The 17,200-nt window shown below is 40.8% G+C and overlaps 1 protein-coding gene across 7 annotated transcripts in view; it reads left to right on the top strand.

Annotated features, from left to right (window-relative positions):
- Positions 1–2,539: 2,539 nt before the first annotated feature.
- NETO1 (neuropilin and tolloid like 1) overlaps positions 2,540–17,200 on the top strand; it is a 68,197-nt gene continuing 53,536 nt past the window's right edge. For all 7 annotated transcript variants that reach the window (XR_012629982.1, XM_074877336.1, XM_074877327.1 and 4 more), the window contains exons 1-3: positions 2,540–3,544; positions 7,167–7,220; positions 8,824–8,961. Coding sequence is in view for 6 of the 7 variants with exons in the window: in XM_074877336.1 (XP_074733437.1) it covers positions 3,517–3,544; positions 7,167–7,220; positions 8,824–8,961 (220 nt within the window). In the remaining variant the exon portion in view is untranslated. The remainder of the gene's footprint in view (positions 3,545–7,166; positions 7,221–8,823; positions 8,962–17,200) is intronic.

A 17,200-nucleotide genomic window follows, 5' to 3' on the forward strand; every position in this document is an offset into this window, starting at 1 on the left:
TTTGCAACAAAATGAGAAATAAAGCTAAAAAAGTTGGTAGGCAAGACTTTAGTAGTTGTATGAAGTTTGAAATTTGAAACTCTCTACAGAAGGGAGATGTATTGAGGTAGAAAGTGATTTTGACCAGTCTCTAACTTACAAACCCTGTGTGCTCTCTTACATATGCCTTTGAACAAGCTTTTAGAGTCCAGCTATGTAGATCCTGATATATCCCTTTAAGGTCTCATTAGCAGAACATGCAATGGCCACTGTGGCCATTCTTCAGCTATTTTGTGGATGTCTCACTCCATAATGATGGCGACTGATTACATTTTACAATATTTTAAACATTCCTGGTATCTACCACATGCTATTTGTCAATACTATTGCAATGGTATCCTTAAAATTAAGACTGAAAATCGAATGAGATCTAAGATCTTTAAAGATGAATACACCCTATTTCAGAAAAGGAAAAATATTGAAGCTCGCTGTTATATGATGTGACACAGCACATTTTCCCAGAACAGCAAAATCAGCTGTTTTGTGCCTACTTGTTCTATAACCTTTTTTTTTTTTTTTTTAAAGTAACTATAACTTGAAACTTAGCCATATGGATGTCTGCATCATCCTGCAGAAGAAACATCTGACTGTCGATAAACACTCCTATGACTGTTTTCAACACTATCTTTCTTCAGTTACTCTACTGTTGCTTGACTAAGGCAAACTGCACATCTGTATTACAGAAGTTTATCCTATGGATAAATCAGGTGACTTTCAATTACTGCACAAATAAAGTTCTTTAACTTGAGATGGGAGAGAATAGGGAAGGTCAGAGAAATTGCTGAGAGGGTTAGAAATCAGAGTAGGACAGCTTATTAAGATTAACAGCTGCAGACTTGATATTGCTAATGGCAAGACAGATTACACAAAACATAGGTGAATCCTTTCATGAAGTCTTCCATCTTCTATATTCCTTTATTATAAGGAGCTTACTGCAGAGCCCTGTAGCTGAATCCTGTGCCCTTCTCACCCAGCAGGATTTTTAAATGCTCAGAGTCAGGCTGGTTGGGGTGATGGCTGGCTGGCTGATTGAATGGATGAATTCTGCTAGCCACAATCACCTCAGACTTAGCCTAATGTGCATGCTGCTGCTGCTGACTGACTGCATTCGTAAGCATCGATGACAGATACATTCCTGATTTCAGAGTACAGAGCAGACAATCCACAAGCTGAAAAAAGCCCTGAGGTTATTTGTTAAAGCAAGGCCAGTTACTGGAAAAAAAAAAAAATAATATCGAGGCTTCCTCATCATTCACCTTCTAGAACATCAGTTGTGCTGTTCAGTGCTGTCCCAAAGGGAGTAAAGGTACCCGCCTCGTTAAAAAGCTGCCCTAAAGACAACAGGTCGCCCGACTACGTGCCCACCAGGTAGCCGGCAGAGCCGGGGCTGGGGGACTCGACCCCGGCGGGCAGCCCGGCGCCGCGGGTGCGCACCGCCCCTCCGCGCCCGGCCGCGGGGACCGCCTGCAAGCAGCGACCGGCGCCGTCTGACCTGCGCTCGCCTCCCCTTTGCCTTTCCTCACCCGCACAACGGTGCATCCCGGACTGTATTTGATTTTTAATGGATTTGCAGCCTCCTCCCCAACACCCTCCCGACCCCCCCCCGCCCCGCCTGCGCGCTTCCAGACACACTTTTCTCACTGCAAAACAGCGTGAGCATCAGGTGCGGGCGAGGAGGAGCGGGGCCGCCCCTGCCTCCGAGGGGCTGGCTGGGCGTGGGGAGCCGGGGGAGTGGGCTGGCTGTGCCCCGGGGAGCTCGGCTGGGCTCCCCCTCCCCGCGGGGGGCGGCGGCGGCGGCTTCCCCGCGCTGGCCCTTCCCCGGGCTCGCCGCCGCAGCGGCGGTGAGGAGGGGTCGGGGGATCCCATCCTGCTCCCCTCGCACTTCTCTGGCACAAACCGTCCCTTCTCCTCGGCGCCCCCCCGCCGCCGCGCTTCGCCCCTGCGGGTCCCCGCCGGCCTCCCCTTGCCCGGGCCGGGGGGTGCCGGGGCCGCGGCGCTGCGGGAGGCGGCTGCCGCGGCCCTGCAGGGCCGGCTCCCGGGGCCAAGGGGGGACACTGCCCTTTCTGTCCAGCCACTCCTTCTCCTCCTCCTCCTCCTCTCTTGTTTTTTGCTGAAATCATTTCAGCTTCTCTCAGAACTCTTACTATGAATATGTTCTCCCTGCTCTACTCTCCCCCTCCCTTCCCGCCCTGGACACTAGCCCTCCGTAGCCTCGTCAAAGGGATGGGTGTTTGGGGTGGGATGTAGCTGGGGAGGAAGATAAATCTGAGAAAGGGAGGGGGGGAGCGAAAGGGAGAGATTTTGTTGTTGTCTCTAGGCGGATTGGAAGAGGCAATCATTATATCTGCGGCCGGAGGATTAGCAGCTAAACTTTTATTGCTCCCTTTTGTGTGTGTGTGTGTGTGCGCGCGCGTGAGTGTGTGGAGGTGTGTAAGTGGAGAAGTCGCCTCTCAAGGGGGAAAACCTTTTCTATTTTCCTTTGGCAGGTGCAGTTCAAGGAGGAACTCATGAGCATTTTGTCTGATCCATGAGCTGATTGGGGAGGGGAAACGATCCCTTCCTCTTACTCTTCCTTTCTCAGTTTTGAAATAATTCTTTCTCCACCACCGCCACCCTCCCGCCCTTCCCCTCCCCTTCCCCTTCCCCTTCCCCTGCACTGAATGAATGGAAGAGTCTCCAGGGTTTTCTTCTGCTTCTCGCCCTGGACTGGAGAAGTGAGGGGACATCTCTCTACCCTCATCCATCTCTATCTCGCTCTATCCATTCCCGAGAGGATTTCAGACGGTGCAATGTGTTTCCAGCCTCTTGCCGTTGCTACCACTTGATACTATGCTACGCGCAGGGAGAAGATTTTGCAGAAATGGATTTGCTCGATTTTAAAGGATTTCTTCTCTAATAAGGATCGCATTGCACACAAATATGACTAAATCCCCTATTTGGTAAATCTTTCTTCCCCCCACCCCTCCTCTTTGGGTTCCCTCCCGCCCGCCCCCACCCCTTCAGAGGAGCAAGCACAGGGAGCTGATGACGGACCCATTAATCCCTTCTTCAATGCATCAAAAGAAGCTGAAGGGCTGGAAGTCGCTGGGCTCGGAGTCCTGCAGGAAATGCTTCGATCTGCTTTTGGTTTTGTATGAAACTGGTGACTAGGGGCTCGGCTCGCCCCGCCGCCGCCGCCGCCGCCGCCCGCCGGCACCTGGATGCGCGGGCCGCCGCCGCCTTGCCCGCCGCCGCGATGCAACGCTTGTGGTGGTGCTCATGGTAGCTCGGCTGTGATGGGATCGAGCCGGCGGTGATTATTTGAAGGCGGTGAGGAAGAACGAGTGAGAGGAAGGGCTGCTCCGCTCTGCTGTGTGTGGGCTTCGGGATTTTTTTTTTTCCTTCTTTTCCTACTTCCATCCTCTCCCCGCCACTGGAAGTCCTCCCGTATCTAAATGGAATTAGTGGAGACCGAAGCCCCTTGTGTAAGGAACAGACATGACCCATGGGCGCAGCTTCTTTCACAGTGAGTATCTATCTCCCCTTTCCCTCCCGCCTTCCCCCCCCCCCCCCCCCCCCCCCCCGCCCCGGCTGAGCTCCTCCGCCGCGCACGGGCTCCTGCCCTCCGCTGCCTCCACAAGTAGCGTAACGGGACGCCCAGACCTCCGCGGCGTGGGGGTAAACTCCCCCCACGCACGCACAACACCCCCTTCCCCGCCACTCTGCGGTGCAGCGGCGGGGAGCCGGTGTCTGTCAGCCCTGTGGGGCGGGGGGCTGGAGGATTTCACCTGGGCGCGACGCGTCTGACGGCTTTCGACGTGCCAGGGGAGGGAGCGGGGAAGGGCCCCCGCCGTCCGCGGCGGTGCGGCGCAGCCCCAGCCGGGGCTCGAACCGGCGGCGGAGCGAGGGGGCGCGGGGGCGGCCACAGCGGGCGCGGATCCCGGAGGGCTGCGGGGCGGGGGCGGCCCCCTGGGGAGAAATCCTCCAGGAGCAGCGGGGAGGCACCGAAACCTAACAATTACACGTCGAAGATACACCACCCCCCCCCCCCCCCAGGGGCCTCAGGCTGCGTGGATGGGACCTCTTCTCCCTCCTCAGTTTTGCAGAGGGTCCACTCTACTGCAAGGGGCTCGGCTGGCCACAGTTCCTTCCAGCACCTCTCTCGACGCCCACACCTGTAAAATAGCAGCGCTATGGCCAGGTATTGCTTGTCCAACAATTCTTCGCTAGGCTAAGCCATGCCTATGCCAAATCACAGCCTCCAAAAAGCTGCCTGGCCAAGAGATAAATCTCCTAACGTACGGCTTGTAATGGAAAAATGCACAGATCCGAAAAAATGCAAAGATGCATAATCAGAGGGGCACTAGAAAGCATGATTATAATTACACCCGTGATTAGGAGGGAAAGGGAGAGGAAGAACACAGAGAGAATGGAACAAGAATTTGGTGGAAACTTCTTTAAAATAATTCCCAAACCCAGATAATCACAATACTGTTGCTGTACTGCCAAAGCTTCCACAGTGACAGTTTTCAATGAGTGAAGATTGCACCACTGGTCTCTCTGGGGTCTTTTTTTTTTTTTTTTTCCTCTGTGAGGAACACTGTTCTTTTCCTGTGGCTTGAGAAAGAAAAAAGACAAGGGGTCATAGATTAAAATGGAGTGCCTTGACTGCTTAAGTAAAAAATACCATGTTATCTTTTTCCTTAAAGCCCATAATTTTAATTACTTTCATGGCAATATACAGATTTTGGTGATGATGGTGTTAATGTCACGAAATCAAGAGGCTTTCTCTTTTTTTGAAATGTGGGAGACATACTTCACTTTATCTATCCACATGTGAGATATGATACGTCCAGAAAAACTTAGTCTCTTAGTTTCTTCTTATCTATTACATTTTATTATCAAGATTATTTTGATTCCTTATTAATAATAAATACTTACATGATGATACGTTAAGTGTAGCTCCCTGCTTTGGAATAACACAGCTCTGCGACTTGGAAGCATCCTTTCTAGCGGTTACAGCTAGAATTTAAAAGTCTGTGCTTTGTCTGTAATCTTGGTAATAATATCTCTGTGACTTGGGCCAACTCTCCTTACTTCTCTGAACTTCAATTTTTTCCATATAGAAAAGGAGGGGAGAGCTAATAGATAAAGGTGCTTGAAATGAACCTGTAAGAGTCAGATATGAGTTGTTATTAATTGGCTAAGAAGAAACATTTCTCACATGGGGTTTGTTTGGCTGTTGTGCATCCTGTTCCAGCTTCTATAAATTTGTGGGCAAAAAGAACACCGGCAGCTGGCTCCGTATTCTAACACCAATCCACCTTACACTTATTGAGAAATTAGATTTTTGACTGGTGAGGATTACAGGCATAGATGCAGTATGTTCACTGCATGAAACACAGCTAAAGTAAATGAGCAACTTAGTAAATGGGCGAATCCTGCATCTCCTTTAGATTCTGACACAGCCGGCGGGCAGAGTCCCAGCTAGCATGTATTTCCAGAATCCATCCCTGAGGAGAGTAAGGGCATGAATGGTTGGGTAGCATTCAGATCCGAGCAGAAGATGTAATGTTCTCACTGAATGCCCATGACACAGAAGAGTTTTTAACTACCAGCTCTGCCAACATCCGTCTCTGTTAGCTGAGGGATTCAAAAAGACACGGGGGCTGTGAGCCTGACCAAGAAATAGTGAATATGCTGCCAAGCCTTCATTTTCCCAGAACTTCAGCCTTTCCCTGCTTAATAAGGTAGCCATCATCCATGCCTCAAACCCTGTGTCACACAGGAAGGGTCAAAGACATAGAAATAGAGATCTCAATGCCATCAGAATACTGGAAATATGGAGACTGGCTTCCTTTGGGGTAAAAATTGTACACTATTTGCAGTATAAAAGCTGAAAATGATGAAAGCACCATCTTTGAAAGGATCATTTAGGTAGCTAGTTACTAGCCCATGATGACTTTTGGTGTCTTTGGGGGATAAGAAGAGGAACGTGTGCCATTCAATTACATTTGTTAAAGACCACAGGTCTGTCAATTCCTCATCACAGTCAATAATACAAATGACAGCTGATCAATCCAAAATACTCAGAATAAACAACACAGCTTCACCTCCACTTTAACTTCAGTGCGGTCTGGCCAGTATGTCTGGGCCTAACACCGAACTAGCTGGGGTCAAAACCCCAAGCACTCCAAGAACTGATGGGTATGTTCTCTTACGCTCTTGCTATCCCACTGTCTCCAATAGCCAAAGAAGATATGGGAGATGACAAGAAAATGCTATCATCAGTGCATGATTTCTTTATCAGGTAGCTAGCTAGTCACTTTGGTCTTCCAAAGCAGTGTCATTATGACTGACCAAAGTGTTTGCCTCTTAGCCTGTTCTAGTTAAAATGTTATATTTGGAAACTCCCAGAAACTCAGGAAGTATCTCAGGTTGAAGTCCATCTCAGAAAGGTTACATTTGTTCCCAGGAGGTATAGCTGTCCTATCACGGTTGGAGATAGGAGATTTCTATTTGTAAAATGGGCTGCAAATTCACTGCAGCACAAAGAAACACCCTCTCCACAAGTCAAACAAACTAGATTAATGAGACTGTTAAACACACACAATAATTTACTTCACTGGGGACTTGCAAATGCTTTGATGGATGTGAAGAACCCAACCCCTCACTTCTCTCATACTCCCAGTACTCATTTTCAAATTTTATTGTGCCATAGTGAGAGACATTAGTGAGTCCAGTGGCACTGAAACTTAGCCGGCCTTTGTCTCCCTCTGTTAAAAGCAGCCACTTTTCTATTACTGGCTGAAGCGAGTATATTTATAAATAAATATTGGTAAAATGTTATTTTCTCTAATATTAAAAAAAGAAAAAAGTAGGAGGCAAGCATCAGTGCCTGGGGATTTTGTTTTAAACCCAAAAGATCTCCTCTTTATTTGGATACATTTTCAAAAATTAATACTTACAAGGACAGATCAAAAAGAAACTTGTTTATACAAAATGTTCAATTTAAAGATGCAAGTAAACATTAAACTTTTTTTTACAGTAATTCTATTCAATTTGTATTCTTCTAAAATAAATGTTTACAACTGATTTGATTGCAGGCACTATCACACTGTGATATCTAATGCATGTTTCTCTTTCAGTTGTAGCAAGTCTAATCATCCTACATTTGTCTGGGGCAACCAAAAAAGGAACAGGTATGTAAACTTCAGACATTTTTTTCAGACATTAGAGTTCAAAGTATGGATTTGAGCTGTTAGTTTAGTTCTTGAAATTTTCAGTAGTTCACCTACTTCCAGCATCTGTCCTTTGTTCATTTGTTCTTTGTGTTAGTGTGCCTGTACACACACACAAATCCAGTGGTACCTTTTTTAAAACAGGTTAGTGACCTGATCCACAGCTAGATTGAACTAAAGACTCAGCCTGACTCTAACTAAAGATTGTGAAGTACCCCCACTTTCAGCTGGGAAGTCCAGTTTGGGCACTGAGCTATCTACACTTAAGATCTTTTTGCTTGTTGAATTAGAATTCAAAATCTGAAATTGGGTATCATGGGTGCATTTGTGCAGGGCAGAGATAGAAATAGGTTGTTAAAAGCCCTGGGTGCTTAATGTTGTGAGAGCCAAGCAGGGAGAGTTGCTAAGCACAGAGTGTGTCTGAACGTGTGTCTGAATGCTCAGTCCCTACGGGCATGAATTCATTTCAAGAAATTAGGATCCATGTCGTACTTAGCTTGGATACAGACCAGGAAGAAAGAGAAATGCTTGCAGAGCATAAGGCAGATCTCGGGTGGTTAAAATCATCCTTGGAAGGTGCCTGTCTCCCTCCACTGATCATAAGAGGGAACCTCAAACAAACTTGGCTCTACACATCTGAGGTTTAAGTTAGATGGGACACTCCTTGGATATAGATACCTCATTAGGAGCAAAACACAGGAGTCCTCTTCAGACACCCGTGTGAAGTCTACAACCTAGTATCCTTCCTTTTAATTCCAGCCTAGCTATTTTTCCCTCCAAAGAATCCATCTTATTGTAGCCTATTTGTTAAAGCATGGTGCCCAGGAAGTGATCCTTCATCTTCTTCGGCCTGAACAGACTCAAACCTTTGTCTCCAGGCTCTCTGCCAATGTGCAGAAAGGAGTGCAAGAGTTTCAGGGCTAGGAAGAAAGCAAACAAGAAGGTCTGACTCTGCTTTCTGATGATTCACAACGGAGGAGGAAAGTTCTGGGCTGTGATTCCTGGCCTCAGAGCTATTTGTTAATTTTATCGCAAACAGCAAGATAAAAATAATCTATGAACCAGAATCCAGGAATTCCCCTGTCTATCTCTGTCCGGTAAATATAGAGTCAAGCTGCTGAAAATTCAAAACATTTTGTATATTCTATCCTAATTCTGTGGGTTTTTTTCCTTGATTTTGCAACTCTGATGTATTCCTGTATTATGGCACATAGCTTGCTGGTAGAGCACATGCTTGAGCCTTTTGAGATATACGAGTGGGAAATTCATGTCTCCCATTTCTTGAGCATGTGTTTTCCCTACAAGGTTATTATTTAAAAAGCAATATAAATAAGTCTTCCCCTTGACATCCAAGCCTCTTCTCTGCTTTGAAAAAATATTTTGAGTAAGAATTAGATGTTTGTACCCCTGAAGAACAGTCCCGCTTTCCTCCAGGTCAATGATCATACACTTAGTCTCAATAGAAAAAAGCTGAGGCCACTGACAGAAGGGACTGTTTTATTCTGTAAGAGTTCTAAGTGTCATGTGAGCTAATTATATAATGCTTAATGTGATTGTTTCACAGAAAAGCAAACTACTCCCGAAGGACAGAAACCAGTGCAGTGTGGAACTTGGACAAAATATGCAGAAGGAGGCATCTTTACTTCTCCCAATTATCCCAACAAGTATCCTCCTGACAGAGAGTGCGTCTACATTATAGAAGGTGATCAGCTGAAGAATCTTTATATTCTATCATCGACTATATATGTATATAAAAAAAGTGGTTTTATTTTCTTATAGGTGAAGAGTAGGTAAGCCTATATGATCATGATAAATCTTTTCAAGACATAAGATTTAGAGAAGGTCTATTTCTGCACTTTTTTTTTTGGTATAAAAATTTAAAAATTTTATAGAGCATACCAAGAAATACTGGAAAATACTTGATTTATTTCCTGACATCACTCATAAATTAGTTCAGGTGATAAGTATGTATGAGTCACTTAGTAATAAACACACTATAATTTATTTCAGGATATTCAGAGAATGAATAGAACCTAAAATGCTGTAACATGACAGAAGAAAGCATATTTAAAAATGAGTAAAAAAAGTGAACACAAGAAATAAAAATGTTTTTGACCTTCATAAAGATGTTTTAAACTTACCATAACTGAATCAGGGATGACATGTATAGCTAGGCTAAGTACAGAAAAGAAAGTCGTACAGAAAATATCCATATAGTGAATGTAAAAATTATTTTCTATCCAATTGTTCATGGGAAGTGAAAACAAATGGAAAAAAAAAACCAAAACAAAACCAGAAAAGAATAAACATTAACACCAAACAGCTGTAAGACACAGTTTTTAAAGAGTAGACAGTTGCAGGCATGGAGGTGATGTAAGAAAGCCTAGAGGTATATTACAAGTAACTTATGCAGTTTCTTTTCATCAGCCCTAGTACAATGGATGTTGAAGGGATTGTTGTAAAAATGAATCTGTGGAAAGAAATAGAGATTAGATACTGTCAGAGCTTAGTAGAAAAGATGAATCAGGTACAGAATGGTAAGTCATTGGAACCAAGAAGATTCATTTATGAGTTGTGAATACATGCAGAATACAATACTGACGCTTGTTCCATCCATGCTTGGTTGGACAGAATTATTAACTACAAATGATGGACCAGGAATTATAGAAATACTTATTTTACTAAAGATGCGGGAAACCAAGAGAGATTTCCAAAGGTGTACAGCTGATTCAAATTGAACTAGCTCCTTTAGAACCCCCCACTAGGCCTTTCCAGAAACCAGTCTGTCTTTCCAAATCTAGTACCAACTAACTAAAAGAAAATATTTTACGAAAACCTTTTGGGGAAATGATGCATAGTAAATGTATGTATTGTTTAGGAGAACAAATCACAGCAAAATGACTGAGATCTCTGCATTCCACTGTAGTGCTAGCTAACCTGGCAGAAGTCAGAAGTAAAGAGGTGATTATAAATCATGGAGTCAAACCCTTTAAAGAAAATTTATGCTTGTCCAGTCTTCCCACTTGAGTCCAAAATTTAAGCAGATGTGTGGTAAACATTTCTTCCATAATTTGGTCATTGATTTAAAATAAAAGTATTTTTTTTTAAAAGATAAATGTATATGTTCAATGTGTACTACTTAGTGTTATATTTTTTGTTACACCTATATTGCTAGATCCAGGTCTTTTTGCATATATTGATTAAATTATCCTTCTAACATTCCTGTGAGGCTGGGAAGAAGTAAGCCTATTGTATCTTCAAGGATCTGAAACACAGAGATGTGTTTTATTGTTAAAGAGAAAGAGTGTGGAAAAAAAGTGACCATTTTTATAAACCCTTGTCCAGTGTCTTAGGCCATAAGGTGTTCCTTCTCTTAGTAAGAAGGTGTCTGAAAGCCCTTTATTGTAAAGACCTTTGTCTTTATTATAGTAATTAAGTACTTATAAAAATAAAGTTAATAAGCCAAAAGGTGGCAAAATACACTGTTGAAACGACCTGATTTAGAGTAGTTTAAACTGGAAATATCTAAGAACAATTCAAGAAGGAAAGATTTAATCAACCAGCTTCTATGATGAAGATGAAATTCCATGTTAACTAGTTTGAAACAATGTATAGTAGAAAGAGTAATCTGAACTCAACAGACATCTTGTATTTTACAGGAAAAATCAATCTGGCAAAACCCAGTTGCACATAATTTCTTACAACACTGGTATCTTCTGCTTCCTGTCCAGCCATAATCAACAGTTTGGATTGCATCTGAGTATTTTTAAAACCCATGATGATGGCAGCTCTATCAGCATATAATTTGATGAGAACCATGCATATTGTACAGCATTTTCAGCTCTGATATCCCTCTATTTCTGTCTTCTAAAAACATCAGGAATAGTGATGTCTGAAAAATGTCACAAAAATAAACAGAGATTTAGTAAGATGATGAGCAATGATATTTTAAAAAGTAGAAGTTTTCAAAAAAGTCAAAAGGAGAAACACTGAAGGACAACAAAAATGATTTTGTAATTGCAGTCAATTATTTGCCCATATTCTTTTTACAACATATAAAACTGGCAGAAAATTATAAAGAAGGGTAGGGAGTGAAAACTTTTCCCCATGTCTTTTATATTCTGTGAAATTCATTGGCATAATATATTGAAGTTAGAGGACTGCAAAAAAAAAAAAAAGGATTAATTATTTTACAAATAGCAACATCTTGTGGTCAGATAACAATCTATGGAGTGGATAATCCTTGCTAATCCAGGACATAAATATCCATTCAATTTTAGAATAAGACAGAAACATCTCCATATGCATCTTATTCCTGTATTTATTATTGAGATTCCAATACACTTCAAAGAGCTTCTGGCTGCTGTTGAATACCAACTACCAGACTAGGGGGACTGTTGATAGGACCTGTAATAGCATTCCCACATTGCTATCTCCCTTTTATATGTCTTAGAGAGTTCAGCATACCAGGACTGTATATACCATACTGACAGCTGCCTGATGTGAGTTTAAATACATATACAAATCACCAGGTTCCTTCCTGCCTGCCTGCCTTCATTCCTTCATTTTTTACTATCAAACACAATCTAGGGCAAATTCTAATGGCTTCCCTCAGACACAATTCCTACTAAATTTACTGGACTTGAGTAAGGACTCCAGCATGTAGTGTGTTGTAATAAAATTGAATTTCATCTCATGATACATTTTTTTTTCCTCCATATTGTAGCTCATCTTAAATGTGTGCAAGCCTTTTATCATTTCAAAATTACTTTGGTGAAGTAAAGGGTCTTGCAAAAATTGCCATGATCATAGACTGAGTTTCTAAAAGAGAAGAGGATTTCTGACTGCAGAGGCTTCTGTCCTAGCAGTCAAAGGCATAAGCAGATCAAACAGCTAGAAGTTTCTTTTTCTTTTCCTTTTTTTTTTTTATTTCTTTTCTTCTATTTTTGTAGTAATGTTAATTAACTATTGGAACAACTAGGAATTTTAAAGTCCAGATTGGATGCCCTTCTAAAAGAAATCCTTTAGGTCATCCAGAAGTCATGGACTCAGTACAAAAATGATTATGCTATAGAGGAGCTTCTGGTGAATCCCATCTGCCTTTCAAAATGGATTAAGAATTCGTGTTTTTTTTTTTCTTTCAGTCTTATTTGGCATATAGAAAATGTAGGAAATAGCTGAGTGTACACATTAGATTCCCTGTTGGACCCAATTTCACCCTTGTTTCACATATTCATGACTCTAACCTGGCAATATTCACAGCTGCCCGGAACAACCGCAGCATTGGCAGCATTAGCCTTTGCCAGACTGAAGAGAATTTGGCATGTAAGCTCCAAAGGGAAATTTGCACAGGAGACTTTGTAGGAGCAAAAGCTTCTCTTTGTGTTAAGATATCTGGGGAGTGGGATAGTCATACTTTACACAATATATCTTAAGAATTGGTTTATAAATCCTATAAGTGAAATACTTGTAAGATTTTACGCATTCTTCAGTTTTTAATAATTAAATGCTTATTTATAAATCTAGGTATGGGCTAAAATTGCTTTATGGAGATATGAAATAAATCTTCCACTTTATACATTTGTGGACATTTAGAGCTAGCTCTCTTGAAGGTCTTCTATCTTTTCATTAAAGACCATTAAACTCTAATCCTAGATATTTCACAGGAGTTAGAAAATGGTCACGTATCACTGTACAAAAAAATCTCTGCTCAAAGTCCTTTTGTATTTCACAGTGATTTTTGTATTCAAAAAGTTTTCATCAAAACAAGGAAAGAATCCTCTTTTGAAAGGATGATATAGGTGGATTTGTTATCAAGAGCAGGACAATCAGAAAGACCAAGGATTATTGAAGACTATTAGTACTGTAGCAGCTCAGATAGATGGGGGTATGTGCTGAGTTCAATGTCTTATTTCCATGCAGTCTGGTAAATTGAAACAGATTTTTTGCTTAACTTCAGCTGTCACTTACACAGACTCAGAGGCTGATCAGAATTAAAACCTTAATTGTATGTTTTTGCTGCAACTGTTCTTCTACTGCAAGTTGGAACCCAATGCCTTCTTTTTTATTGAATGTAAAATCTGAAGACAGCACTTGTGTAAGATAATTAGATGAAAAATATGACAAGACATGCAAGCATTAAGTAACCTTTCCATGGTATTAAACATTTTTGAAGAAAGATAATTGGAGTTAAATAGGGAAGATTTTTAAGATTTGAAGCAAAATCATTTTTATGAGACAGCTTCAATATATTTCATTTGGACTTGACAACAACTTTTCCTGATATTGTAGCCACAGAAAAATTCTGAAGATGTGAATAGGAATTACCTATGAATAAGGATATCAGAAATGACCACTCCATCCCTCCTTTTCTTATGAGATGGCCAGATTCTAATCCAGTATGGAAGAACCGCTTATTCTGGGCGTTTTGTTTGTTTTGTTTTTTTCTGTAGCTATTCTGGACTTGTTCTCACTGTATTTCTGAAAGTTTTACTGTGACCACATTTGCACATGCTTTGTTGCAAAAACTGTGGCACAAGATGTGTATTTATACAATGCCTGCTTGCTTTAGCTTGTGTTTGGCAAAGAAACCCTTTGTTAAAGCCAAAGTATAAATTGGAAATGATACCTTTTTCACTAAAAGGAAGTTAAAGTTGGTAGTTTGAACTGTGTGTTTTCATCCCTTATGGTAATTTCCAGGAAGATTTGAATAATTCTGTTTCTTAGGTACATTATTGCAAACAAAACATTTAATTCTAAATATCATACAAGATGGTGAATTTAAAAGCACATGATTAAAAAATGCATGGATGCATGTATACACCCCTTCCTCCCTTTGCTCAATCTTCTGTGATCACCACAGTCCTTGCAGTTACAGAAACACAAAGTATTGCACTCCTTGGGAGTTAGGAGAAAGGACCTCATCCTGTTCCAAGTAGCTTGCAGAGCAGGCTGGGACACAGCCAGTACCTATACTAATACCTAAAACAGATCAGGAAATGTTCACTGGCCTTAAAGCCAATAGGCACAATCACACATGTACAGGTTAACTCCTTTCACCTTCCCAGTCAAGAGTACAGATACAAACTGCTTGCTGTGAATGGTCTTGACTGATGCAAACCACCACATCATGCCTAAGAATGGGTTTTGGCAGTTCTGACTGGCATGGCCAAAATTATGCCAGGAGGTGATTTTAACATTTACTAAGTGGTCCAGCTCCCAAACTCATTCTCCAGCCTTGTTTTATTTAGCAGTGTGGAAATGGTGTTAGTGAATAGTCAATGCTCCATTCTTAAAGTGGAGCAGCTCTACACACAGGAGCTTTGGGCCAAAGTAGAAACTCTTGAGTGCTCCTTGAGCTGATGTGATTCTCTCTGATCCTCTAGCAAGAACTGAGCTTCACTAGGAAAAGCCTTGTCTTGACTTTGTTGAAAGATAAGTAAAAGCAGAGAAGAGTACACTATAGCAATATTCTGATCTTAAAACTAGATAGCAATGTGAGATTCAGAGAGTTACATGGAGGTTGTGGAAATTGCACATTTTTTTCTCAGGCTGTTCTTTCACTGATTTAATAGATCTCATGTGTAACTCTGTAGGCCTGATTCTTATTTGCCCACGAAGACTCCTTACTGAGGCTACAATAGGCTTTAGGACTCCTTTTCAACACCAAAAACCATGTCAAGAGGACTGACCTATAACTCAGAGGGCCTCATGCCCATTTTTATCACGTTACATGCATCTTGGATTCAGAGAAGTCCTGTTAAGGTTTTAAACTTGTAAAACTCCTCTTGGTATTAAATAGAGTAGTGAAGACCTAACACAGGAAGATTATAAAGGACAAATGTGTTATGTTAATGACATAAGCCATTTTTGAAGCAGGTATATCTTTGTTGCCATGGAAAGCAGAGCAGCCATACACTGTGATATGATGCTGTCTGACACTAACAGTACTAGCAGGATTTACCTTCATATCTAGTTTGCAACATTACAATAAAGCTTTAGGTAGGTTAATAACACAATATTTGAACAGTGAATATATAAGATTTTCAAGCCTTAATGAACATTCTTAAGATTACCTAAAATGTTGTCAGGATAGAGTTTCTGATACCAGACTCTGCAGTCCCTAGGTGAATGATGAGTAGTTCTCAACAAATCTTAAATGAATAAGAGCATGTAAATATGATCCTAGATTGAAGGTGCTGATTGCTCTCTTCTGCCCTAGTATTGCTTAAAGTTCAAATCAATATTTGTTATAAATATGTGAAGTCAAAGGTAGAAACATCTGAATAAAATTAACTGATGATGTCTTCCAGTTATTCAGTCTTTTACTATAATCTCAAAGATCTACTTTGGTCTTCAGACCTCAAAAAGGGTAGCATTAATAAGATCTTCTTTACAAGCTTTATTATATGATTTTATTTTTAACAGGTTTTTCTATACTTTCAGTGTAGTTTCATTTCCATGGACTGTGTATTTGGTGCAAATATATGTAAAGTTTTAGGTTTTGATTTGCTATTGAATTTGTATTGGCACAAAGATCACAAATTTCCTGTAAGTTGGTATAAATAGCAACAAGCCAATAGTAAGCATTTCCCAAAATGTGAATTTCTTCAAAATGAGAACAGTAGATAAGTTTTCTTTCTTATGTTATATTAAATATTTCAATAAATATCAATCACCCAATTACATTAACATGAAAGTAAACCTATTAAAATAATATTTCTTCTCAAAAAATGTTTTATTAACTTATTTATTCAATGCTTCTTGTAAAATGAGGCTGTATTTATTTACATGTAATAGTTGTAAATGGGATCAGACTGTGTGGTCTTGTGTAAAGATTGTAAGATTTACTTAATGTCTTCTTATTTTGTTCCCTTTAAATAGTCTCCATTCTTATGTCAGTAATGAGCTCATCCCAAAATCTTCAATTTAAAACATTTCAAAATAAATACAAGATCTAGGTTCTGGTCATACTGATAGTTTTCTTATTATTCCTGAGGAAAGAAATGGAAGAATACTGACTGCAGGAGTTTCCATGTTAAGCTTATGGACTCAGCTTGGAGTTTGATCTTGCATGTTTTCATGTGAAAAGAATGGTAACTCAGGCAAAGCTCATAGTAATTTCAATCATCTCTTCTAATATGTGTAAAGTGTAGGACATGATCCCATGAGAGGCACAGCAGGCAGTGACACAACAAACCCTTGTCTTAGCAGAAAGCTTTGTCAGCAAAGGCTATATTGCGCCATGATCTAGACACTGAAGACATACACTTTTTGCTATGGATAGCATTAAGCACAGGGAGACCACATCCCAGGAGTGCTTCATCTGTTAAAATTTGTAGACAAACCCATGATTTTTTTTCTTCTCCTTTTAAGAAAATACTATAGTTCAACCTGTAGCTATTAGTATATTAGTATATATGAATAAAGGTGTTTTTTATGTCTAACGAAGTGACCACTATGAAGTTTCTTCAAGGTTTTCAGTAGAATATTGTTTGTTCTTTAGTTAGACATTAGTTTTGCTTCATCCTTCTCTATTTTCTTAAGTGAGAATTCACTACACTTGTCCTTATGTTTCAAATGAGATGATAAGTAATTCTGAGTATAAGCAATTACACTAAAGCTTGTCATTGACTGCAATACATACAGGGACAGAATTTGTCCTTCTTACTACAGCACACATCTGATCAGTTTTTTCTTCATCTTTGTGAGCATTAGGTAAAAGTATTCAGATTAACATTTCCCCCCCAAATACAAGAAAATGCTGGGTTTCCAGATGCATAAGTTTCTTAGAAAGATTTTGTGTTTGAACCAATTGATCCTAAACTGTATTTTGCTTTACATCATAGATATCTTAGTTTTGCTAGGAACTGCTGTCATGAGCACTTTTTTAAAGGAAAAGACAAGTAAGCTGATGGCATAAAATCTATAAAAATATAGAT

This window comes from Strix uralensis, chromosome 1 (assembly GCF_047716275.1).
Source record: "Strix uralensis isolate ZFMK-TIS-50842 chromosome 1, bStrUra1, whole genome shotgun sequence".
Classification (NCBI taxonomy): domain Eukaryota; kingdom Metazoa; phylum Chordata; class Aves; order Strigiformes; family Strigidae; genus Strix; species Strix uralensis.